This window comes from Vipera berus (genome assembly GCF_964194415.1).
Source record: "Vipera berus genome assembly, chromosome: 11".
Taxonomy (NCBI): domain Eukaryota; kingdom Metazoa; phylum Chordata; class Lepidosauria; order Squamata; family Viperidae; genus Vipera; species Vipera berus.
The window spans coordinates 2,142,213-2,168,860 of NC_138214.1; the positions used below are offsets into that span (position 1 = coordinate 2,142,213).

General features: G+C 45.5%; 1 protein-coding gene across 1 annotated transcript; it reads right to left on the reverse strand.

Moving 5' to 3' along the window:
• Positions 1–497: 497 nt before the first annotated feature.
• MCF2 (MCF.2 cell line derived transforming sequence) lies at positions 498–25,595 on the reverse strand (the record flags this gene model as incomplete). The annotated part of the gene is made up of 28 exons (XM_081336281.1): positions 498–684; positions 949–1,061; positions 1,703–1,809; positions 2,524–2,587; positions 2,869–2,947; positions 3,435–3,527; positions 4,632–4,853; positions 5,798–5,923; positions 6,100–6,192; positions 7,150–7,242; positions 7,421–7,490; positions 7,583–7,698; positions 8,205–8,271; positions 8,893–8,981; positions 9,198–9,286; positions 10,995–11,166; positions 11,265–11,456; positions 11,606–11,797; positions 12,517–12,636; positions 13,347–13,461; positions 14,220–14,341; positions 14,556–14,705; positions 15,035–15,151; positions 16,101–16,220; positions 19,914–20,004; positions 20,287–20,401; positions 21,075–21,143; positions 25,490–25,595. 28 exons carry the CDS (start codon positions 25,593–25,595, stop codon positions 568–570), a joined length of 3,219 nt encoding a protein of 1,072 aa, XP_081192407.1. The 3' UTR covers positions 498–567.
• Positions 25,596–26,648: the final 1,053 nt, after the last annotated feature.

Here is a 26,648-nt window from a genome sequence, read left to right on the forward strand (position 1 = left end):
TAGGAGAAGGAAGGGAGAAGGAGAAGGAGGGAGGGAGACAAGAAGGAGAAGGATGGAAGGGAGAGAAAGAGGAGGAGGAAGAGAAGAGCAAAGAGGACAAGAAAAGAAGAAAGAGTGCTTAATACTATTGCTAAATACTAACTTCCCGGAACATATTAGATTATTAATCCCTCCTCGTCCTCGGCTTTATTTTAGCAAAAGTCAGGTTTCTTCTAAGCAAGCAAGCCAAGCGGTGCCCAGGCCTCCGAACTTGTGCGCAAGCCAATGCTGAAACAGTTCAGATGAGCAAGTCACTTGTCATCACAGGGATACCTGTGACTCCTGTGCTGCGAAACCTACAGTCCCCGAGGATTCTCTGCAGGCTGTTGGTGGGCACCCATCCTTCTTTCCTTCGGCTGAGGTTTTGGACCAGCTTTTCAGATAAAGGAAGGAGGGAAGGAGATGGTGAAGACGAAACAAGCCTGAAAAAGCTTTTTTGTAAAGCTGTAGAACATTCTCACTCTTCTTCTTACTTATGGCAAGCTTCTCGTCTACTTTCGTAGACCAGAAGTTGGACATCTGGAGCACCTACCACTGACCCTCTCCATCTTCGTGCAAGAGCTGAATGACATCCACGTTCTTCACCAGAAGTTCATCTGAGTCTCTCTTCTTACAATCTGCTAAGGCTTTATATTTTCCTGGAGACTAAAGCATGAACAATAAATATGTGATTTACACCAGAGATATAGCCCTCCACTTTAAAATGTACCATTCTAACTTCAAAATCAGCTCTTCTTGAAGGCCCCTCATCTCTATGACCCTCAGAACAACACTTTTCCAAGTTGGATCATTCCATGGTAGACTGTTTTGTCTACCTCTGGTTTAGGACAACCTCCCCTCAACCTGTTGCTTTGAAGTTGTGTTGTCCTACAATTCCCAACGCGTATTCCACCCCATGTGCCCACTAACCAGTTGGTTGCCATCTTCTTCTTCAGTGTCAGAGCAGGTTGAGAAGTAATGGTGGCTGGACCACTCTTCAAGACCTTCACAGATTTCTAATGAATGGGACATGCCTGTCCAAGCTGCATGAGAAGAGAAGAAATAATCCTCGTTTTAAGATGTCAAGCTACTGAAAGGTTTTTTTCGCCTCTTTTGGCCCTGCCTCTAAATGTGCTAAAAGGGTTGGGAAGACACAGGTTCTGCATTTGGATCCATGGGAAGACAGAAAGATCATTGGAAAAATTCTTAAGATTTTTGTTACTGGCATCCGTTTTCTGTTAATTGTGCTTGCTGAGCACAATGCTATAAAAATATTCGCCTTCGACTTTGACAATCTTTGCAACCAGAAGCTACAGCCATACCTTGTGGCTGAACACAAGGCCCCTAGAGTAGTGCAGGGGTCTCCAAACTTGGCAACTTTAAGACTTGTGGACTTCAGCTTCCAGAATTCCCCAGCCAGCATGGCTGTCTGAGGAATTCTGGGAGTTGAAGTCCACAAGTCTTAAAGTTGTCAAGTTTGCAGGCTCCTGCCCTAGAGGATAGGTCCCATTTCTCCTTGAGCTTCATAAGTCCTACAAAAAATGTCAACCCCCCCACCCCAAACTTTGCATTGTACCTCCTGTTGTTGACAACCACCTCAAACCAAAGTACCATTCCCAAATCCCCAAAGGTGATCAGTTAAAAAAAAAGGAGGAGAAAAAGAAGAATCCACAGTGCTACATACGTTTGCTGGGTTTGCTCGAAGCAGAGGAAGCTAAGTTCTCCACAGCAACAGGGCTGGTATGTTCAGAATCGTTCTCCTCTGAGCTTACAGAAGCTCTCAGCTTTTTCCTGGAAGGACACAAAGTCCATTCAGAAGATCAGAAGGAATGAGACCCAGATTAAAATCTTGGCTTTGCATCTTTTACAGAGCAGGTTTAATTTATGTTTCCTGGGTCAAAATGGACCACAACACAATTAGTTCTGGGCTGTAGGCTTTTTCAGGCTTTGAGATCCAGGATTCAGTTTGAAAAATGGAACAATTAAAAGAAAACATTGGGGGGGGGGAAGAGGACAAAATATGCCCATTATGAAATTTTCCAGGCAAAAATGCATATATTTTGAAATCTCTTTTTGATGGACAGTGGGGGTGGGGGTGGGGGAAGCATCTTTTAATCCCAAATGTTCACTGAATGGGGAGTGTAATTCATTCTGAACAATTTACGACATTTGCATAAGAACTTCATTATGCAAATGGAACAAACGATGCTATTTGCATCATTTATGTAAGGAAGTCACCCTGCAAGTCTATCATTTAGATAATCGTCTCCTTAGGCCAATAATAGTAATTAGCATGGGATATTGGTTTGTTCCATGCAGTGTCCATTAAACTGAAGTCTGATAAAAGTTTCATTGCACTGGAATTGATGTAATGGGAAAATAATGACGTTACAAGTTGGAATTTTTGTTTAAAGTCAGAATGATATGGAAATTCAACGGCAGAGATTTGTGAATAACACACATGAATTATCCAAAAATTCCTTGTTTTTTTTCTTCCTAACCTACCCTTCACTCAATGGAGGAGAAAGTTGAATTGTGTCAGTACACAAAGGTGACACTTGCTTCTCATCTGCGAACATGATACAACATTGTGTTAGTTCCATATCTTTTGTTTACCAAACATTCTCAGTTAGAAAGGGGGAAATTGTCAATATCCAGATCTGGATATTGGTCTGGTCCAGGAAATAAATTGAATCAAGAGGTTCATTGAAAACTCCCACAACTAAGGACATCATGGATTTAATATTTAGTCATCCAAAAATGGGCACCCATCTCCCAGTTCAGACACTGGAGTCAAAATCATCCAGGTTTGTATATTTCTTGAGGAGATTCTAAAGTAGGATATCTTACCTTTGATGAGCTGCTGCTGCTTGAACAAAATCTTTCGGATTTCATTTAGCCAGGCCATCTTCAAGTCAAAGGTTTGTGCCTAACAGAAGATAGCAAGATCTAAAATCAAAATTCCTTTTTAGCATCTAGTAGAAACGTTCAAAGAATGTGAACGTCTCTCTCAGGAGTGGTCTTCCCACATACAGATGTGTGTATCAATAGAAGATTTATAGCTCGGGGTTGAAGGGAGGGGCCCTTGGTGCTGTCTCTAAACTTGACTGTTTCCTTGCAGATGTTGCATTACCCAAACTAGGTAACCTCATCAGTGCTGCAATGTGTGCATCCTCCAGCAAGTCAAATCACACCAAGGAAATGGTCACAGTTTTGCAAACTGTGATGAAAACTCATGGTACTTTATAGAACTGAGTTAGTAAAGTTTCCTATCATGCCAGCTTTATGTGGGGGATGTTCATCCTAGGGAGGGCCAAGAAATTGTGGGTTCACCTCCAATAGTTTTGGTTTCGCTTTCAGAAATTCCAGATGCTTGTCCCTCAATGTCAAAGCTAGAGAAGTTACGGGAAGACTACCTGTACCACATAGACCTCTTCTCGGCCGCTGTACCAGATCTCAAATTTGCGAGGGTCTCCCTTCACGTTTTCCGTGATTCCAACAGCATTCATCTAAAAGAAGGAAGAAATTCACATGCAGAACTTAAATGAATAACCTTGGCTGGTCACCATCCTGCGTGACCTTTCATCAAGGTCTAGCTCTGATTTTTATTGTTTTTTTACACTAAAAAAACATTACTACTGACTTCCTCCTTCCAGGTTTTCCTTATAGTAACCTCCTCCTCCTCCTCCTCCCTCCTTCCTCCTCCCACCCTTTCTTCTTTCTAAGCAAGGAAAAGGTGAGAAGATTGAAAAGTTGACTGCCTGGCCTAGTTATTCCAGATTGCAGGCAGCCAAAGCACCAGGGTGAGTCACTGGCCAGGGTCAGAAGATGAGTCATGTCATGCAAAGACGGCCCTCAAGCCCGCTTTTCCAGAGCTGCTTCATTGCCTCCCCACCCTCGAATGTCCTCGTGGAGCCAGATAAACAAGGCTCCCTGCAGATACAAACGACCATGGGCTTCTCTCGTGCTTGTGAATGACATCTTGCGCTGCCTGCGTGCACAAAACAACAGGGGCAGCAGGAACGGAGGCCTTCAACAAATGGGACCATCTGGCAAACCGTCTGTTCTCTCTTTCTCCTCTGCTTTGGACATGGCTTTCAGCCGCTGTGATAGATGGCCTCAGGACAGCCTTGGCCAATCACAAAGTCGTCTCTGCAAATGAGGTTTCTGGGCACAGCTGGAGAAACAAATCAGACGCTCAGCTGGAGGCATCTGACAGAGTTGCCGACGTGTCCAGATGCGGAGAACAGCCAGGCAGAAAACTGCCAATCCTTTCTCCTGTCCTCGTTCCCAGAAAGGACTTTTCGGGTTTTAGTTGACAGGCAAAGCAGGGAAAGCCAAGCGTCTGAGAGCCAAGCCAGAGCGAGGGAGGGGAACGAAGACAATATGGGGAAGGCGTGACGGGAAGAGAGAAGCCGTGCAATCCTTCAGCAAACCAGATTGCACTCTAGGGGGTGCTACAAGACCTGGCCAAATGCAACCCAGGGAGTCCTTGGCTTACACCCATTCTGTTTAGCGACCATTCAAAGTTGCAGTGGCTCCTTACCCTACCGCTGAAAATAAAATCGGGACGCCGGAGACCGCCAGCATCCGAGTGCTCAGCGCTTCCTTACTTTCAGAAAGTGCTTGAAGCTGTAGGACGACCGCTTGTCGTAGCTCTCGCAATGCTCCTCTCTTTTCTTGCAGAAGACCAGGGCTTTCTCGTAGAGGAAAAGGTGCCTTTGCATCGGCTTGAAGCGAGCCAGGTCCTTCATCTTCGTGGGGCCCTTCCGGTGGCCCACCCACACGCTGAAGGAGCCCTGCATCAAGACTTTGCCAAGCTCCCCCAGCTCCCCCTGGAAGAAAGAGGAAAGGTTTACATCGGGGCCGGGGTTGTCTCCGTTTGCAGAAAAGAGGGCCCTGAGCACAAAGCGTTAAGAAGAGAAAGGAACAGTTGCGGACCCAAGAAGGCAATGCAATTTCTTTTTCTTTTAATCCCATTTATATCCCGCCATTCTCCGAAGACTCAGGGCGGCTTACAAGCTTAGCAGTAGCCTTCATTCTATGTATATGCCTGCTTATTAGGGCTTTCACACACACCCCAAGCGGCATTATTACAAAGTCAGCTTAATTGCCCCCACAATCTGGGTCCTCATTTTACCTACCTCGGAAGGATGGAAGGCTGAGTCAACCTTGAGCCTGGTGGGACTCGAACCTGCACTAATTGCAGGCAGCTGGTGTTACTTAAGGAGGCATTAGCCCACTGCTCCACCAAGGCTCTTTTTGCATCACAAACGTCTTTCTTTCTGCTTGCTGAAGTTTGTTTTCCTCCTTGGTTTTTCTTTTTTCTGCTCTCTCTCTGTTTTTTTAATTATTATTATTCTGTATTAGTTTGGGTCAGTTGTCACCTTCTCTTTAAAACTTTTCGATATGTATTTATATAGTTGTGGGTGCTCTGTCATTGCAGGCTTTCAAGAAGAGACTGAACGGAGTGGTATAGGGTCTCCTGCTTGAATAGGGAGTTGGACTAGAAGACCTGCAAGGACCCTTCCCACTCTATTATTCTATGTTTTGTGTTCTATGCTTTATACTCTCTCTCTCTCTCTCTGTGTTTGTACACCCACTCACACATATGATATAAAGTTTATTGAATATGCAATGTTTGCATTTCCTTTTCCGCTTCTTTTTTCCTTTTGTGCTGCATCTTCTTAAATTTATTGAGTTGAAAGTCTGGAGCTATCTGGAGATCCCTCTCCTGCTGAATACATCTAGCAAGACTTCTACATTGAGAAAAACGTACATCGTAACCAGTAATGGAAATCTGATGCATGGAGTCATTGACTGACTTGACCAAATCCAACATGGCCACTAAAGCTTCTTGCAATTCCTGCACACCTTCGCAGCTTGTGCTGTACTTCAGCAACTCCTGCAAGTTTTAAAAAAAGAGAGAGTTGGTTAATACTTATCCCAAGGACATAATTCTGAAAAAAAATTCCCCCTAGCTGTTTCTCAAGGGAATTTCCAGTAGATTCCAGAAGTAGGAAGAAGGTTCAATGTGGATCCAGAAACCTTTTGAAAGATCTCAGCCAAGAGTCTCCATACCTTGAGAAGCAGCTGGTATTTGGTTAATCTCTGCACCGGTTTCAGCAAGTACGAATCTAGACTGAGCTTGTGTTCTAGCTTCTTCTGGCACTCCTGCAGAAGAAGCACAACTTATTTTCCATTGGGAACATGGCCACCCATCTTTCTGGATCTGGATGTCCACCAAATGGGTGAAGGCAGATCCCCAAATTACGTGCTTTCGAACTACTAGGTTGGCAGAAGCTGGGATAAGTAACAGGCGCTCACTCTGCTAGGCGGCACTCGGGATTCGACCTGCCAAACTGCCGATCTTCTGATCGACAAGCTCAGCGTCCTAACCCACTGAGCCACCGCGTCCCTTATCAATGGATTATGTGCCATCAAATTGCTGTTGACTTGCAGAGAACACGTACATCCCTTTTCTTTCATGATCCTTCCACGTCCCTAACAACAGTTAACATTGGCAGAAACGTACCCCAGGATAGACCCAAAATAAATAAAATAAACAATTGGCTGTTGAGATAGAAATCTCAATCACCATCAATGTCTGTCTTAATGTACCCATTACACAGGCTCCAACTGATACTCTGACTCCTCCATTCAGAAACACAGCTAACAACATAAGTCCATTTCCCCACCCCAAATACATTTGAAACATTTAACTTCTCAATCTGCAGATCGGGATTTTCCACCCTTCTCTCTCTCTCTCTCTCTCTCTCTCTCTCTCTCTCTCTCTCTCTCTCTCTCTCTCTCTCTCTCTCTCTCTCTCTCTCTCTCTCTCTCTCTCTCTTCTCTCTCTCTCTCTCTCTCTCTCTGTTTCTCTGTTTCTCTCTTTCTCTCTCTTACACACACAAAAAAGCCTTGCAATTTAATGGTTGAGGTGTGCGTGCAAACATTTGAAGAATTTGCATTTCATTTCCCCAAAAGTCTCAAGGGACCCCTAAAATAAAAGCCACACCTCTCAAAACTCAACTATAACTCCACCCACATTCCCAGCAGATTCAACCATGGAAACCCGTAAGAGTAAAAATGTATTCCATTGGTTGCACTTGCTTTAGAAAGTCACAATACCTGGAAAAAGAGACTCTCGGCGTACTGTCGCCAGAGAGATTCCGACTGTGGTTTATTCTGACAGTACTTCTCATACATCTGAAAATCCTCCCGCTGCAGAAGGGAACAAAAAAAAACGAAGAAAAAAATCAACGTCATAGACTGCAAGGGAGCTGTTAAGAGACAACTGCAGAAATGTCAACGGTGTCCCTGGGCCCATCTGGATCTACTGGAGTTCCAGCCTTGGTAGAAAGGGGACCCACAATCTGTTTGAAAAAAGGTGCTTACAAACCCTTTCCAAGAAGCAGCACCCAACTCTCTCTGGAGCTTCAAGGCAACTCTCCAGATGATGGAGGAAGATACTGCACAAAAGGGAAAAGGTGGATGGGGAATAGATCAATTTCCTGAATTGATGAGGAAGGCCAAGGAAAGCCTGAAGAAGATGTCAGCTTACTTGTTGTGGAAGTCGTAGATCTCAGGCATGTTTCCAAAGAGAACATCTCTACAGCTTCTCAAAAGGGGCGGTAAGAGGAAAGTCATGGTGGGGTTATCCATCTCAGCTCGGTAGCCCTGCCAACAGCATCACCCAACCGAGCATTAGGCAACCTTAGTACTGAGTATCCTGAGCCAAAAAGCAGCATTAGGCACGCAACCGTCTTCAGTGCTGGGATATCTGGCTTCGTGGCATTTAACATTTCTTTTTTTCTTTTTCATCCAAAAGTAGCTTCCTAAGAGCCTCTGAACAAAGCCAAGAAATCTAATTTTCCTTGGCTGTGTCAAATACACTAAGAGAGGTCCACGTTGAAAAGCTGGCTTCTTCAGAAACTGGCACAAAGTCTAGACTGTTCCACTCACATGGGAAATATTTGTACTGCCTCTCTTTTGAACCGCATCAAAGACTTAGTCACTTAACATTTGGTTTGCCTGGGAATATGGGCCAAGAAGGGGAGGATGGGCACAGAAGCAGACTAGGAACACTAGAATACATTTAATGGAACAGTACGGTTGAGAAGCTGCCCTAGGAGTTGGGCGACCATATGTGTGTAAAAAAAAAAATCCAGTAAATAAATACTCACCATCAACACTGTGAAAAGTTCCTCAACGTAAACTCGTTCAGTTTGTATCAGTTCATGGATCACATGGCTGGAATGAAACCGAACTGAAAAGCATCAACAGGTGACTCTACAACTATTTCACAACAAAACAAGAGGATGGCTTTTTGATGCTCTCTGAGCTTAGTTGTTTTCTTGCAGACGTTTCATGAGCCAAATTAGATAACATCAACATTGCTAGCACTGATGATGTTTCCTAGTTGGGTCATGAAATGTCTGCAAGAAAACCACCAAGCTTTGAAAGGACCCCATAATCCTCCTCCTCCTCCTCCTCCTCTCCACACACCCCACTTTCTTCTAGCACTGATGATGTCACCTAGATGGGTCACGAAACGTCTGCAGGAAAACAAGCAAGTACAGAGCGCACCAAGGACCTCCTCATTTCAACCTGAGCTACAAATATTTTCCTTTATTAGAAAAACAAGAAGAGCAAGTGAATCCAGCTTTTGGTAGAAGCCGTAAAAAAACTTCAGCTTTGATGCTTAGGGTCATAGTGGTGGATTATTATTTTTTTCCATGGATCCAGAATTTTCAAACATCTTAACTAAACAGGACCCAAGGCATTTGTTTAACATTTGCTTGGATGATCTAGCCTTTCTTTTCAGAGTAAACAAACTTGATGGGAAGGAGATAAATGGAAAAGCCAACACACCTTTTCAACATATCTAAGCTGTCTTCACTTTCCGTGATGTAGTACTGCAAGGAATTTCTTTTCTCTTGATAATTGTGGACAACTTCAATCTGGAGAGGACAAATAGAAATAGACACAATTAACCAAGAGTTCGTTCTTAAGATTGCCTTGGCATTATGATCTCAGTGTATCAGAATCCTGTCCTTAAGGCAGCGTTTCTCAACCTTTACAATATCTGGACTTCAACTCCCAGAATTCTCCAGCCAGCATAAAATTTTGTGGCAGCTTCCATTGGCATTTCATTGGTTGTTATATGTATATCCTACCTTGCGGGAATTTTGAGATTTCCTTGAAGTTTTCTTGCCCGGTAGAGAGATATCGAAGGAAAATTTCAAACTTGAATTGAAATCCATACCTTGGACATAAAAATATCATTTCTTGTTCAATTGCTCTCTTTTAGTGAATTCGACTCCTCCCCCTCCCAAGGGAATGTTTAAAAAAGTGGGGGGGAAGTCATCCAAAAGGAGGGTGATTGAGTTGAAGGATGAAAATTTTTTTAAAAAGCAGAAAAAAACCAAACAATTTGAAATGAGTGAAAGAATGAATATATGCATGTATATGTATATGTGTGTTTATCTCTATGATCCTTCTCTCCATCTGTCCCCCAGGAGAAATCAGTCAATTAGTCAGTCAGCTGATCCATCCATCCATCCATCCATCCATCCATCCATCCATCCATCCATCTTCCCAAGCTATCTAATGTTTTCCAATCTAATCCCCCATCCCTCTACCTACCTACCTACCTACCTACCTACCTATCCATCCATCCATCCATCCATCCATCCATCCATCCATCCACCCATCCATCATCTATTTATTATCTATCTATCTATCTATCTATCTATCTATCTATCTATCTATCTATCTACCTACCTACCTACCTACCTATCTATCTATCTATCTATCTATCTATCATCTATCTATCTATCTATCTATCTATCTATCTATCTATCTATCTTATCTATCTATCTACCCATCCATCCTATCTATCCATCTACCCTTCCATCCATTTTTCCAATGATTCTAAGGTCTCTACTCCTATGTTCAATAGAGGCCAGCAGTGATAGACTGATTAAATAAACTCATCTGTGAAAAGAAACTCTGAAGATCTGAAAACATTCTGCCTAGACAATATGAAGATAGTCAAAGATCTGTCAGCAGAGCTACCAACTGGACTAGGACAATTAAGGACGTGCATCCAGTGAACAGGAACAAATCTAATTTTTACAAAGGGGACTCCACATCTGACACTGGAGATGGTTCATATGGATAGGGCCAGAAGCAAAGTCCAGCGTGAAATTATCCACTGAGGCAGTTCACCTGGGCAATGAAATATCGAGGCCAATTCTACATAATGGACTCAACAGCTGAACAGAGGTAAGAAGCCATGCCACAAGAGCCCTCACCATTCCACCCCTTTGTTTTTGTCTAGATTTAATATCTATGAAATTAAAAAAAACCTTTGGTAGAACAAAAGGAGCAGTACTGTATGCAAATGTGATCAGCATCTAAATTGCTGTTATTTAAAAGTTGAAATATCAGGTATATAGAAGAAGCACCTGGGATGTAGCAATGGGCAAAAGAGGTAGGGAGAAAAACAGATGCAGAAGAGTGTAAACAGATATGAAGAGAAGATGTCTGATCTTCAAAGTGTGCTGTTGCAAGAATAAAAAAGAGGCACCAATTAGGTCAGGATTAGGAGAGAGACGGGGTAGGGAGAGGGGAGGAGAAGCTGGTTGGTGGAGGTACGACTGAATTCAAGAATGGGAGAGATGGGGTTCCAAATTCCTCCTACTTTTCACTTCACTTCCATGTGGGATGAAGGAAGTTCTGGAGAACTTCCTTCAAGAAGAACTTGAAGGTTGTTTTTCCCCCCAAAATACGGCAAAGAAAGTTTGGAGAATGGAGATGCAAAGATGGCGCAGTGACGTCATTGGCACTTGCCAATACAGCCCACCACTCTGGATGGATTCTCCCCCATGCAGCCCCCAGTCCTACTCCTACTTCCCCAGGGTTGCTCACTAATGAGTATTTCTGGATGATGGAACTCAAATGCAGGTTACCATGTTTGGGGGAAAACAGCGGAGATTTAGACCGGGCTGTGCATTCTGGCCGGGGAGCTACAAGCTGCACTGGACGGACTTGCTTGTCTGCAAGCTTTCTGAAGCAAGCCTGTCGGTTCTCAAACATGCTGCGCACGTTCTCCAGCTTGATCTGGACCATCTGTATCCGAGCCTGCAGATCCCCCCAAAATAAGAATCTTATAAAACAACAATCACAATTTATGCAACAGATACTGATCATGTTAGCAGCGTGAGAACCTCTACACATACTTTGAGTTCCGGTGTTAAGATTAGATGAAAATTAGAAGACAGGGCTTGGGGATCTATGTTTAAATGCAGTGAAGAGCTGTCAAGGAACTTCTCGATGTCTTGTAGAGCTTTCTGAGCCCCTTCCCGGGACTGGCATTTGTCCAATGGCTGGTTGGCTAGAAGATACACACCTTCATCACAACATTCCAGGGCCTAACAGAGATGGCAAGGTGGATAAAGAAGGTTTATGAGTAAATCAGAAAGCCCCAAACAATTATCCCATCTGTATCTCCACCATCTCCTACTAAAGAAGACAAAGGTGGCTGAAGCAAGGTCTTCATGCATCTACATCCTTGGATTACCTGCTGCAGAGAAGTGAGGAGGTCCAATGTTTGCTGGAGCCTGTTGTGTTTACTTTTGATTTCTTCCAGCAAAATGTCCGAATGATGGCGCAATTCGTTGCACTGCTGGCAAATCAAGTTGAGGGCATAATGGTGGTTGGCCGCCATTTGATGTCCATGAAGAATCACCATTTGAGCCTTTCCTGTTAAATCCTTTTGAAGGCAAAGGGGACAGGGGGGAGGGAATGGGATGTCAAAAGCATGAGGCTGTGTCACCTCCCATAACTTTCAACTCTTCCTTTCTCAATAGTGCTTCTTATATCATATGACTTTGCAACCTTCATTCTCTGAACATGGATTGCTTTAATCTTTGGATTGCCTTTGCCTGAAAGTTGCAATGTGGCCTCCAAACTATTTTATTGGACCTTCCCAGAATTGTGCTGTCAAAGGAGCCAAATTCAGCTCCTAGGCCCATAATTTCTTGGCCACAAGACCACTGCTGTTTGTCACTATCTTTTCCTGGGATATTTTCTCAACTTCCCAATGAAGCCAACTGCCCCGAGATTCTGCAGGGGTCTCCAATTCAAGTAGCAACCAAGTTGGACCTTGCAGAGTTTCTGAAATCAGTCAGGTTTTCTGTCTAAATATGTTTCCGGTCAAGTAATCCAAAGTGAATGGATCATTTTTCCCCCAGACAAAAGCGAAATAAGGCCCATATGATTAGTTTAGCCTCTTAAAATAAGAATCCCATCAAATTCATGAAAATCCACCTGTCTCATCTCCTCTCATTTGCATGCCATAATACCCTTCTCCAATCTTTTGGAGGGGTTCTCCTTATCAGAAATAATATTAAGCAAAGAGCATCCTTTGTCAACCAAAAGGAGAGGCTGGTCCACATTCACAAGTCTGTTTTCCATGGCAATGGGACTCACCTGTGCTCTTTGGTCCAAGTTATCCAACTCCGAGAGCCTTTGTTTCACCTGAGAGGGGTTTTCTCCCGTATCCAACAATTCCCGCTGTTGGGCCATTAAGTATTCCAGGGCTTTACTGAGCTGAAAAGAGAGAATCTTTTCTTTCAAAGGAAAGAAAACCAAAACAAAAGGTGACACCATTTATTCAGAACAGGCACAAGCAGCCTGTGACTCTGATGCTGCTTGAAAAATCAGATCCACCTCCTGTTTTTTCCTTTTGTTGAGATCTGGTGCTTCTAGCCCCAGAAGATACTGATGAAAATGGAATATATTTTAAAAAAACTCCCTTAAAAATAATTGGCTTAAGTATTGGTGTGTACTTTATGGTGAAGATGAAAAGGAAGGAAGGAAGGAAGGAAGGAAGGAAGGAAGGAAGGAAGGAAGGAAGGAAGGAAGGAAGGAAGGAGGGAGGGAGGGAGGGAGAGACAGGTGAGAAAGCAAAAACATTAGATCCATTTTACTGGTTATGACTGGCTACCAAGGGACCTCTTAAAAATAATAATAAACCTTTATTGTCAAAGTACAACATGTGTACATTGAGATTAGCTGAGCCTCCCCCTGTGCTCTCTCCCCCCAACACACAGTGACAACAAACCCTCCATCCCACCACACTATGTGAACCAATCCTTGCAATCCTCCAAAGCCAAAATAATTCATTTTTAAAATGTACCTCCGCTGATATAAAATCTAGCTAGAAAGCTAATTTCTCCCTATCTGAAATCATGATAAACGATCCCATACTTCTCTGAAACATCTCAGAAAGACCAAAGTCACGTCTCTTTTCTTCTTACCTCTTGGAAATTCTGCTCAAACTTCCACAGCTGCAAGTACTGCTCCATCTTCAGCTGATGTTTCTCCCAGAAACCATCAAAAGCTGTTTCCATCTCGTGCAGTTGGGTGAGTAAACTTTCCTCGCAGGAGCAAACACAGTCAGTCACTTGGTGAATCCGTGTGTGTTTCTCAATGTCTTCTACATCTATCCAGGGGACTCGTAGGGATCTACCCACAGCTAAATCTAGTACGGGATCCATTCCAGAAAGTCTAGTTTGGCCTTGATATCAGCCAACTATGAGACAGCCTTGAGATTTATGCCCTTCTTAAGTGAAAAGTGGAGTTGGGAAAGAACTACTGATTCATAGAAAGTGGCTAAAAGAACATCTTCAAACTGGGTTATAGGACACAGTATATACCCCTTTATATTAATTCTAAGGAACTTTTCTATTCTTTTCGACCCGTATCTTTCCATACAGTATCTCCAGCAAAACTGGCCACCGATCCCTTTCCAATTCACCTACTACACTATATCCTTTTACTTGGTGTTTGAAGGAACTGACCTGGGTCTGCATGGTTGTGTTTGACTCTTAGCCTTAATTAAACAAGCACAAACTGGACAGAGGCCAGGAAGAAGTGGTGAGAACAAGAATAAAGGATCTATGAGCAGAGATGGGCTGTGAAAGTTTTACCCTGGGCAATTGACCAGGATCTATGAATTTAAGAGAGTTTAAGCCTCTTTTAACCACATGCGTGTGGCATTGTATCTCTTAAGGTGACTTCTTTGGGTCAGCCAGTGTTCATCTGACATTCTCCTTTGCATTGCTTTGGGCAGCTCTACCTGAATTTCTAGGTATCAAACCTAAAACTAAGCTTCAGGTTCATATACCCACCGATGGACAGTTTCCCAGTCACTGGATCTCTCTTGTTGCTGATCTTCTAGATCTTCCATGTTTGGCTCTTCTAAACTACACAACAACATCTTCCCTTCTTTGGTTACTGCAGTGATGTCTTCCTGCAAAAGACAGTAAAGCTCTTCTGATCCAGATGACCCCTCACCCACCATGATGATTATTCTAGGAGGGACTCAACTTCCCGTTGTCTTATTCAACAAACTAGGGTTAAGTGAGCCAGGGTTTACCATGACATACGAACTGAACCCATGACTGAGGGTTGGCAAATGAAGACAGCAACAGCAAGGAAATGGCTACAATTTCTTTCCAACTTGCCTTTAGCTGATAGTATTTCTCTGTCCGCAGAGCCAGGATGTGCTCAATGGAATACGTTTCATCTGGCAGTTGTGTTTCGGCCAACTCCATGCCAAAAGACTGCAACATCTGAGCGCTTTCCTTCACTGTGAGTGCAAAGCTTTCTATAGCCTAGCAAGCAGACATTGTTGGTTTAGGCATTTATTCAGTAAACTTGAGGTTCCCCCTAAGATGCTGATGGATCTCACCCTACTGATGTCTTGAAGGGGCTCCAATCCTGGAGTCTCCCTTCCAGTCCCAAAGACTGATTTGATTGCTGGACAATGATTTCTGGACAATGAGGACTATTTCTTATTATGTAGGCAGGGCTACATTGTTTTTTGATATGAGCAGAGTTTGGCCACCTCCTTCCATTCCATCCAAATGCAGACATGGTGCCCCAGAGGCTAACCTCATAAACCCAGAATGTTGGCATAAAAATGTTAACATCAGAGACGTACCGTTCTGAAGATGACCCATTCACTATGGCAATACCCCAAGGTGCCTCCGAATTCGGGTGTCAATTGCTTTTCATCGATGTATGTCAATAAGTCACTGACAGAACTCAGCATTACCACCTAGAGAAGGTGGGGGGAGGGGAGGAAGAAGAGACAATCTCAGTTGCTTGTCCTAATGAAGTCCATTTCCATAGAGGTCTGGAAGCTCGATTTGATAGAACACTGCAGGTATGTTCGTGGATTGATTGGATTCAGCCAGAGGAGCAGACAGAGACATTTTGGGGAGCAAAGATCAGAGTCACATAAGTTGTGTTATTCCCTGTGACGCTCCATGGAAATGAAAACCGAAGAAGCAGGAGAGGAAGAGTACGGATGCTTTGGTGTTGGAAGAGACTCCCGAGAAGACCACATTCAGCCAAGAAATGACACAAATGGATCATGGAACAAATTGGAGTTCTCGCTCAAGCACAATTTGTCCTATTTTGCACACAAGCTGCATATCTAGCTCTCTCTGGTGGGAGATGCTGGGAATGGTGGAAGAAGAGGACAATCAGAACCAAAGCAGAGGGACTCAGTTACGGTGGCATTGAGAGCATTCTTGGAAGAGCCCAAGGACACATCGTCAGGGAGATCTATCTAAGCAAACACGAGAGTCAACGGACTTGATGGCTTGCAAGCATCATCAAGCAGAACGTTCAAAAGAAAACTAGCAAGTTGGCAAAGTCTACAAACTCACAAGCTAAATCAAGCTCCTATTCTCTGGGGACCCTGAGCTGTGGCAGAACCAGCTGAGAGACAGGATCGTAACTCAATTCTGCTTCTGCTTCCTCCCTCTTTCTCCTGTGTAAGAGAAGTCATCTTTGGCCAAGGACATCTCGAGCTTCATACACTTCACACTGCTGCTGCTGAATGAAGTGCAGGAGTCCTTCAAGATATGGCCCACCTATTACACCTATTCCAATTAAAACTGCACAATGGGAAATAGCTCTACAACTTCCCACCTCGTAGAGGTTTCTAAAAAATCACTAAATTCCAAAGCTGCAGCATTTCAAAGCAACAGGGATCTCACCGGAAGTTTGAGAAGGAAGTCCTCTTGGCTAAACCGGAAACCAATGTCGGTAAAAGTGCGCTGGAAAAACCCAGTGGGACGTAGGACCATCACAAGGTGGAGATTCCCAGGAAACGAAGTCTGGAGTTAAAAAGAAGGCCAAATAAATAAGCGTTATTCTTCTCCGTAATAGCCAAATCCCAAATCAGCTGCAGAAAGAATGTTCTACTAGACACATAGAGGTAAACCACACATCACTCAGAAGACACAGTAGAAAAAATAAGAAGGAAATAAATAGTCCAAAACACATCCTCTCCAACAACTAATATCCAGATAAGCAGGGATTAATACCAGACAAACAATGGTGTAGATTTTCCTGCCTGAGCAGGGGGTTGGACTAGAAGGCCTCCAAGGTCCCTTCCACCTCTGTTATTTTGTTATTGGGGAGAGAAATCTGATCATGTATATATTTAATCTCTTGCAATGCAACTGTCTGGGTAATGGGTATAAAATGCCACAGAGGGAAGGGAAGGGCAAACTCTTAATTTAAGGTTAAAAAGCGAAGGTTCATTATCGTTATTATTTTTCCATTCAGTGTAATTCTTAGGACCAAGACCACCTCATTGGGGTTTTTAGTTTTCTCTGGAAAAGTTTGCTCTTTCTTAATACACCTTTCCCCACTGATTAATTGTTCTCAATGTCAGGAAACTTCCCCTTAATTCTAAGTTGGATCTCTTTTGAATAATCTTCCACTCGTTGCTTTTTATCCTGCCTTCAGGTGCTTTGCAGACTAGTTGGACCCCCTCTTCTTTGTGGCAGCCCCTCAGGTCCTGGAGGACTGCTGTCATGTCACCCCTGGTCCTTCTCTTTATTAGGCTAGACATACCTGGTTCCTTCAATCGTTCATTGTCCATGATCTCGCCTAATAATGGTTTCATGACCAGTTCCATCCTCGAAAGACACCACACTCCCAAGAGCTATTTTTGAAACAAACCTCAAATAATGAGCAGATGCAAACGAATTGATAACGTGTCCAGTTTAAGCCGGTGGGAATTCTGCCAGTTGGCTCTTTCCGTGCCTTTCAGCCTGGGAGAAGCCAGGCAAACTCGGCCAGCGTCCTTTGTTGCGAAAGGCTCAGAAATGGTTTGCAAAGGCTAGACCTGAGGATCTTTGCGCCCAGTTCTCCCAGAGGACCCCAGAATGAAGGTTCTGAAGACTAACCAGACTTAAGTCTTTGGAAATTGGATGTATTAATTCCAGTTCACCTTTGTCTGGACGTTAATTGGGGCTGGGGGAGAGATAGAACCACAAGTTGTATTTGGTGCATGGGAATGTGTGTGTGGGAGGGATTGCCCCACTTCTAGAGTACCCAATGGAACCATGCCCAATATAAGGCCTGCTCACTCTTCCAAAATGAAAATTGTTTCCCCTCTCTTCCTCTTTCTCTCTCTCCCTCTCTTCCTCTCTCCCTCCCTCCCCTCCTTTCATTCTTTTCCTTTCCTCCCTCCCTCCCTTCTTTCTTTTCCTTCCTTCCTTGTCTTTTCTTTCTTTTCCTTCCTTCCTTCCTTCCTTCCTTCCTTCCTTCCTTCCTTCCTTCCTTCCCTCCCTCCCTCCCTCCCTTCCTTCATTCCCTCCTTCCTTCTTCTTTGCAAGATAGAGATGGGACTGAAAGCCAAAGAGAATACAATGCTTTTACTCTGCTCCCCGCCCCTATTTTTAAGAAAAAGCCATTCCTTCACACATTGGGGGGGAGGGGGACCTGCAGAAAAATATATAGGCTTATTCCTAACAACAATAAAGTCTAATAAACAATAAAACCAAGTAGAACATATTACGTGCAACCTCCTATTACAGCAGCTTAAAAAGCCTGGCCTGCTTTTTTAAGGACTTCCCCCTCTAAGGCCATGAAAAGGAGAAAGCAGTTTTGAGTCATTTATCTCCTTCACTGTTCAAGGACTGACATCTCTCTCTCTCTCTCCACATCTCTCAGCTTCATCTCTATCTCTCATTTCTCTCTCCATGCACACATAAACACCCGTGGCAAATTCATCCATGTTTCACAGGAGGTTAAAAAGAAGAACATAAAAAGAGAGATTCAGACAATTATTACGTGCTTCAACTTGGATGCCAACCTGCCCATGTCACCACCGAGAAGCACCTTGGATGATTAAAAGGACGGGGGGGGGATAAGAAAAAAGAAAGACAGGTCAGCTGCAAGGACCCTCCGCTCACTGTCTCCTTCCTAAGCGCCACATTCCGCCTTTTGTCCTATAGAAGATGCCCAGGCAGGATTCCTGCAGCTTCCAACCGGCTTTGCAAAGGAACGAAAAGGACAAAGCCTGCAGGCTCTTACCGCATTTCTTCGGCACCACATCTTGCTTCTTGGTGGTGGACCTGCCTCGGCCATCTCCCCCATGGCAACCCACACGAGAGGCCAGCCGCTGGTGGACCTCTCCTGCCCGAGTGTCAATGCGGCATTGGCGAAAGTGGAGACTCCGGCATCAAGCCGGCTTTCTCCCTGGGCTTCTGCACCAGCCGCCCGGCACGGCACGCCGAGTTTCCCAGGATTTCACCTGGGGAGACCTATGCCCGTAATCAGAGGCCCTTTCCTTCAAAACTGCCCATCGGATAATCTGATACCTGAGGCCGGTGAAAGCAGGGCCAGCAAACGTGCAAGAAAAAGAAAGGAATGGCAGTTGGCCCAGCTACCGGTAAAAGAGAGGGCAGAAAAGGAGAGAGAGAGAAAGAGAAAAAAAACCCAGAGAGGGAGTGAAAGAGAGACACTCTGCGGCCAAATACAGCTGTGCATTTTTAAGGTAGAATGCAGAAGTGCCTTTTCTCTCTGGAAGAAGCTGTCACGTTCAGAGCATTATGCTAGTTCTCTTTTCCAGAATGGGGGGGGGGGGGAAATCCTTTTCTTAGTGTTCTTTTAGACCAGAAAGCTGGGTACAAAACATGTACCATTGATGGCTGGGGGCTACTAGGCAGGGGACAGAAATGCACCAGAGATCATCTGCCAACTTTGGAGGGAGAGGGGGGAGGAGAGGCAGTGAGAAGAGGAGGAGGAGGAGGAGGAGAAGGAGAAAGAGGAGAAGGAGAAGGAGAAGGAGAAGAAAAAGGAGGAGGAGGAGGAGGAGGAGGAGAAGGAGAAGGAGAAGGAGAAAAAGAAAAAGGAGGAGAAGAAGGAAAAGGAGAAGAAAAAAGAGTAAGGAAAAGAAAAAGGAGGAGGAGGAGGAGGAGGAGGAGGAGGAGAAAAAGAAAAAGAAAAAGAAGGGGAAGGATGGAAAAACAGAATCTCTAGGCGAGAAGTGAGAGTCAGTCACAGCAATCCTCTCGAATTAATCCCAGAAGCGAAATGACATCCATCATGAACTGGGTTTGATAGTTTCTGGTGCTTTGCCATCATTTAGGACAACAAAAATCTCAACCGCTTTGTTTTGGAGCAGTAATCCTGCTTCTGGACTAAATAAACTCTTGGTTTAAAAGATACACATGAGTTACTCTACTCAATTTTGGTCCAGAAGGCCTTTCAAACTCAACCCGAGAGTAAGAACTACAGAATTCGGATTCATTCTGTAGATTTCCAATTTAAAATGTGACAATACACGAAGTAACAGGGGGGGACCTATTTTTTCATCTGAATCTTGAAAAGTAACCACCGGTTTGTTTGAATAATATTGACCCAGCACAGTGTTTCTCAACTTTGGCAACTTTAAGACCTGTGGATTTCAACACTCTAGTTGGGTCAAGAAAACCACCAAGCTCAGCGAGCACCAAGGATCCTACGGCTTGACTCTACACCTTGAAGCTTGGCAAAAGCCCCCAAGAACTTACTGCTATTCTTTGGAGAGCCATTTTGACCGAGATCCAGGTATCTAATCTTCTGTCCAGGATGAGAATAAATTTGCTTTCTGGTCTGCGTTGGCTAGAAGGTAAGGGGGGAAAAAAGTTGACAGCACAGGAAGAATATTGCAGGGGTCAAATCTACATTGAAATGCAAAACCAGAATGGATCTTTTTTTTAAGTGGCTTTTGGGAGGCAAACTTTGCAGTGGGATTCTAAAGCAGAGATTCCCGACCTTGGCAATTCCCAGGGGCCTGAACTTCCACTCCCGGAATTCTCAGCAAGGGCCACGCTGGCTGGGGAATTCTGGGCGATAAGGTCCATGCCGAGGTTGAGAAACACAGCGCTAAGGTAAGAGTTGTACCTTGGTATCCATGCGAGGTAGGTTAAAACTTTTGTTATGACCTCCTCAGGCACCTGGCTGAAAGTGGGATTTTCAGGAAACGTGACAATCCACTCCTTGCCTTTTCCTCTCCCACCTAGAGAAGAAAAATGAAAAAAGGAATCAAGGCCACTCACTAAACCACATTCTATAGTTTTCTTCCTCTTCCTCTTCCTCTTCCTCTTCCCCTTCCCTCCCTCCCTCTCTCTCTCCCTTCCTTCCTTCCTTCCTTCCTTCCTTCCTTCCTTCCTTCCTTCCTTCCTTCCTTCCTTCCTTCCTTCCTTCCTTCCCACACTTTCTTAAACGACTGACCTCAGCAAAAAAATCATGCCTTCAAGAGCTTTTCCTGATGCAGGCAGCCTACAATAATCAGCTGAAAGTCACCACCTATTTTTTGTACATTAAGACTCAACATCTGGAGAAGAAGGCAGAAAAAGAGATGACTGGTTTTCTTTTTCCTCCTCCTCCTCTTCCCCCTCCCCCCTCCCCCTCTCTTCTATGCAATGGAAGACAGCTCTGGCCCCCAGATGATGGAGACCCATAAGAAGGGAGTTGTCAGAGGGCTTCACCTTCAACCTTCAGCCTCTGGAGAACAAGCTAAGGCCAAGTCATCTGATGGAGCTGCTTCTTCCTGTTTGCCGAAGGCCTTCTTCTACTTCTCAAGCTGCATTGACTCTTGGAAGACAAAGTCTACTGGCTCTTACAGTCAGCCCACCCCTCTCAAAAGAGACTTTCTAACGGGCAGGAAGAATAAAATCGATTCCACTCACCAGAAAGAAATGCAATTCCTTTTCTCAGTTCCTCTGCAAGCTCCTTGGCCCGCGAGGGGGCAGCTGATTCTAGCAAACACAAAAATGCAAAGTGTGTGAGAACGAACTGGCTGGGCCGCTCACCCTCATAGCTTCGGGGTCCTTGAGTTTCCCATTTGGCAATTTTGGGATCTCGTTCCTCATGCTTGGCGCAAATCAGCAGCTTGTTCCTAATTTCTTTATCCGCTGGATGCAGTTTAGCCTCTTCATTCTTTTTCCTCCTCCATCCTGTCTCCTTCTGTGTGGTGGAACATCTCCCATGTTCCTCCTAATGACCATCTTGGTGTCCCTAATGAAGGGTTGTGAGGGAGAAGCCCTAACAGGCCTGCTCTTGAAAGCTTCCTGCCATTTGGAGGAGGCGAGAAGCAGAAATATGGAAAGCCTAAAAATCACAACCCACATTTAAGAACTCACTTTTGCCCACTTGTCAGATGGCCTTCAGCTCCACCAAACATTATGGGCAGATCTTGGCTTCCTAGAGATTGTCCATCTCTACTCTTACTTCTTCCAGTCTCCTTCCCCTTCCCTTCCCTATCACTTTTTCTTTATTTTACTGCATCTCTATTTTATATGGTGTTTTGTACTCTGTTATTGTATTTTACTCAAGGCTTCTGTTCCTCCAGGTCTAAGGTTTACTTTTCTTTTTAGGTTTTATATACCTGTTATATTGTCTGTCTTGTATGGAGCCATCAGCGCTGAGCTTTTTGATACATTTTGCTGGTGGTTCACCATAAGTAAATAAATCCGAATTTAAATTTGAATTCAGTCGCTTGCCTGCTGAGTGCCCACCATCAATATTCTTTGCTTAGCTCTTCTCCAGCCCCCAAAACATTTCTCCATTCATTCTATTCACCCGTTTCCTCTCCTCCCCAAATCTTCCTAAAAAACCTGAACATTCCATGACGTCACCTCAGTTCAGCCAATCAGCACCAGAGACCTGGTGACAGCCAGCACCATCCATTAACTTGCGAGGACTCTCATCAGAAAGTTACATTTTGACCTGTAATTTCTCAATTAAAATGCCCATGAGCTACTTTTCTTACTTAGTGAGGTCAAGCAATATTTATAATATTGGGCAAAAATGATTTCCAAGGCGCAACACACAGCCACCATGTCCAAATACAAAAGCTCTTTTTATTGAAGCATGGAACAATTTCCCATATCCAGGCTCTCCAGCCTAAGTGGAAAACAAATCAGAAGGCAAGCTTTTAAACTGTAAGGCTGATGGAAGACAATACAGTTTGAAATATTGTAGACAAAAGCAATATTATATCCTTTAAAAAAACACCCTGGAAAATAGGGAACAAGCTGTGGCCTGTACATCAAGAAATTTTCCAAGTCAAGACCCCATTCAAGAATTAATCAATGACTCTTCTGTTTTGATGGGCTGCTTCCCCAAATGGAATTTGTCAGAAGTCGGAACTCAATTTTTTTTCCTTTTCCCATCTACCCTACACTTTTCTCTCTTCCCCTTTTCCTCCCGTATTTTGCCTTTATTTTTGCTTTTCTTCATATTTTTGCATTTTATGTTTTGATAAATTAATAAATTAATAAAATAAAAAGGGACGCGGTGGCTCAGTGGGTTAGGACGCTGAGCTTGTCGATCAGAAGGTCGGCAGTTTGGCGGGTTGAATCCCGAGTGCCGCGTAACAGAGTGAGCGCCTGTTACTCGTCCCAGCTTCTGCCAACCTAGCAGTTCGAAAGCACGTAAAAAGGCAAGTAGAAAAATAGGAACCACTCTAGTGGGAAGGTAACAGCGTTCCGTGTGCCTTTGGCGTCTAGTCATGCCGGCCACATGACCACGGAGACGTCCTCGGACAAGCGCTGGCTCTTCGGCTTTGAAACAGAGATGAGCACCGGCCCCTAGAGTCGGAAACGACTAGCACGCATGTGCGGGGGAACCTTTACCTTACTAATCCATTGATGGATCACTGTGATCCACCCAGATTCATTTGTTTAAGATAGAAACCATAGCAACTGAATAAATAAATAAGTGGAGACATTTCTGACCATTTAGCACACATGTGCGGGGGAACCTTTACCTTTTAAATGAATAAAATAATGCACTGAAATAAAACCAGGGCTACACCATTATCCGGAAAGCCCAAGAGGGTTTAGTAGATGCTCCTATGAAAGGGAAGCCAATAATGTATACCCATTAATTTGCAATCCTACAGACACCTGCCTGGCCTGAAAAATACACAGAACTGCAGGATAATTCATTCATCTTCAAGGCTCTCCTTTCAAAAAAGAAAAGAAAAGAAAAAGGAAACGAATCTCAAGGAAAATCCATCACTGGGATTCTTAAATTAGCAGCCTTGGGCTGCCAAATAGGATTTGTAATTAATTTTCCCCCTCCCCCCTCCCCCCTCCTCCTCCTCCCTGTTATTCTAATCCTCTAATGGGTTTCCAAATTAAGGAGGAAGAGTTTTAATTACTTCAAGTCAAACTGGATTTTCATTAGTTGCAAAAAAGGGACTCTTCTTTGGGGGCTGAAAAGAAGAACTTTCAACCACCCTGTGGTCGAAGAAGAAATCGCTGGAGGCTTGCCATGTTGTTGGGAAAACGCTGCGGGGTTACTTTGGAAACCGGGAATTAAAATCAACAAAACATCTGGGTGTAAAGCTCGTAGCTTCTACAGCGTGAGCTGCTGCTGTTTCGGATTCCAGCTAGCACCTGTTCTGATTTGGATTTTCTGCTCCTTCACCACCTGCCCAGAACTAAATTTCTATTCTGCTCCAAGAGACAAACCCCTGTCCTCATTTGGGATGCTTCCCTTATAATATTTGTACACCTAAATATTTTTTGTGCTTCTGCAGACCTTGGGGTTCCCCATCAAAACTGGGGATCCCCCCCTCTAAGATTCAGAGGGTATGCCTTTGGTTTCTTTTCGAGACTGGGTCGGAGGTTTCTAAAAATCAGCATCAAGTTAAGATTAAACACACTAATTAGCCTAGAAGAGTCAACACACCCACCCTTTTAACACACCCTTGTAGGTTAAAGATGAAAAGCAGAGTTAAAAGAATAAGCTTGGCACTGCTTCGAAAGACCAACGCAGAGAAAGCTCGGCCCACTTTCCTGGCTCAGGATGCCAAGATTGATTAATTACCTTTAGGAAAGAGAGAGGAATATTTTGTTTATTCCCTCGCCTAGGACCAAGAAGGTTTTATTCCTCATTGCGAATCTAACTGGAGGACAATGTCGAAGGTGCAGGGATGAGTTACAGCAAAAACGTGAAGAATAAAGAAGAGGAATAACAGCCAAAAAAGGGAGGGGATCATCTCCCCATCAGGAGGGCTGGAGGAAAGAGAGGGGAGCCCCCTCCCCAGTCCCATCACCAGGGGAAAGGCAGCACCTGGTCTGAAGAAAAAGCTGGAATCTGAAGGGAGGGTTAGCAGCAAGCCCTCTCTGGGCCAAAACTGGCTGTTTGCTGATCTCGGGGGGGGGGGGGGGAGGGATTGAGCCCAGGGGTCTCTGTCCTACCCACCAGTCAGGCCCTGTTGGCATTCCAATTTGCAAAGCACAAAATGCACCAAGGTTCGGAGTTCCCTTGCGGGGGGAAAAAGAGCCTCTTCAGGGCATCCTGTTTTCAACCCAACCCTGACCCTGTGCAACAAGCAAAACCTGCCTGCATTCCCATGAACAGCATCAGACCGGGGAGCCCCACATTTCCGTTCCCTTTCACCACCACCACCACACCCCCCCCCCCATTGCTGTAGGATGGCCCTTGCCAGCTTCCCTGCCAGCCCTTCTCCTTTGGGCTCCTCTGCTTGTCCTACATAGGTAGGCAAGCTGCTGCAGCCTTGGGCTCCGGGCAGCCAGTGTGTGTGTGTGTGTGTGTGTGTGTGTGTGTGTGTTCTGGGGGGGCACCTCCTCCTGGTCAGTTGGCAGCCCCAAAGTTCCTTTCTTTCTCTCTCTTTCTCTTTCTCCCTCTCTCTCCCTCCCTCTCTCTTTCTCCGCTCCTTCTCTCTCTCTTGCTTTCTCTCTCCCCCCCTGCTCTTTCCCTCCCTCCCTCTCTTTCTCCCTCCCTCCTTCTCTCTCTCTCTCTCTCTCTTGCTTTGTCTCTCCCCCCTGCTCTTCCCCTCCCTCTCTGCCTCCCTCTCCCTCTTTCTCTCTCCCTCTCTCTTTCGCCTGAAGCCAGTTTGGTGGGGATGGTGGCAGCACCCCAAAACCTCTCCAGACACGGGATGCCGGGGCAGGAGAAATAAGGAAGGGGGGGAGGAGGAGGAAGGACACCCCCAACAACCCCCCACCGCCTCTCCACTCCAGCCCTCTTTCAGCAGCGCAGCGACTCCGCCGTGGCCGGAGCGGCGCCGAGACGGGGCGCGCGGGGTTGCGGGTGGGGGGGAAGGATGCGCTTCCCTCGGGCGGCTTACCGGCTCCGGCCAAAGCCTCGGCGCGGGCGGCCCTCCGCAGCAGCTGGTAGTAAAGGGCCATCTCGGCCTCGGCGGTGCGGCTGGGCGGCCGGGCGGGCAGAGCCATGGCCCGCGGGCTCCTGCGGGCGGCTGCAGCGGCGCGCCTGGCCGGGCTGGGCTGGGCCGGGCTACTCCGCCTCCTCCGCCGGCCCGGGGGCGGCTGGCTGGGCAGGGCAGGCGGTCCGGCCTCGGTGGCCCGTCTGGTTGCAGCGGCGCCTGCCCGCCTCCTCTCCGCGCTTCAGACGTGAGGCCGGGGACGCGGGGCTGGCTCCCTGGTCCCCGGTGCCAGGAGGGGAGCCGAAGAGAGCCCGAGAGGGGCTGCTCCTGACCCGACCCCCCCAAAGGAGGGTTCCTGCTTCTCGCGTGTCCCGCATCACGTCGGAACTGGCTTCCCTCCCTTGGCGGGTGGAGGCAGGGCTCGGCAGGGGGGTTTCATCCCCTTCGCCGCTTCGCGCCCGGCGATTTCCAAACGAGGCACCAGGAAATCGCCTTACAAGGAGTCGGACTGGTTGGACTGGGTGGGTCAGCCCTTGTCCAACTGGGCGCTCTCCGGATAGAGCCGGCTCGGGCAGCTGTCACCGTTCTAAGCTGGCTGGCCGTGGGGAATTCTGGGAAGTGTAGTCCCAGCACATCTGGGAGCTGCTGGAATCCCGTTCTCCCGGTTGGCAAAGCCTTCGGCTGAGGAGCTTGGCTCGCTGAGGCTGGTTTTCCGGGTAACAGCGGCAACCCGAACAGCCCAGGCTCCTCTAAAAATCTCAGCCCCTTCGAAAGAGGAGGACTTCGACTCCCAGCATGCTGGCTGGGGAATTCTGGGAATTGAAGTCCACAGGTAGCGAGGTTGAAAAACCTAAATCTTTTCAAGCTTCTCAGCTCGCTCACAACAAACAGGAATGGAATATGAGAAGGACTGAAATTATTTGTCTGAAACCGGGTTTCCTGCCTGAGCAGAGGGTTGGACTAGAAGACCTCCAAGGTCCCTTCCAACTTTCTCCTTTTCTTTCTCCTCCTCTTGTTATTGTTATTGCTGGGTAGTGTCAAATAAAGACTTTGCCGCAGAATATATTTAGTCCTCGATTTACGACCACAATGTAGCCCAAAATTTCTGTTTGTTAAGTGAGAC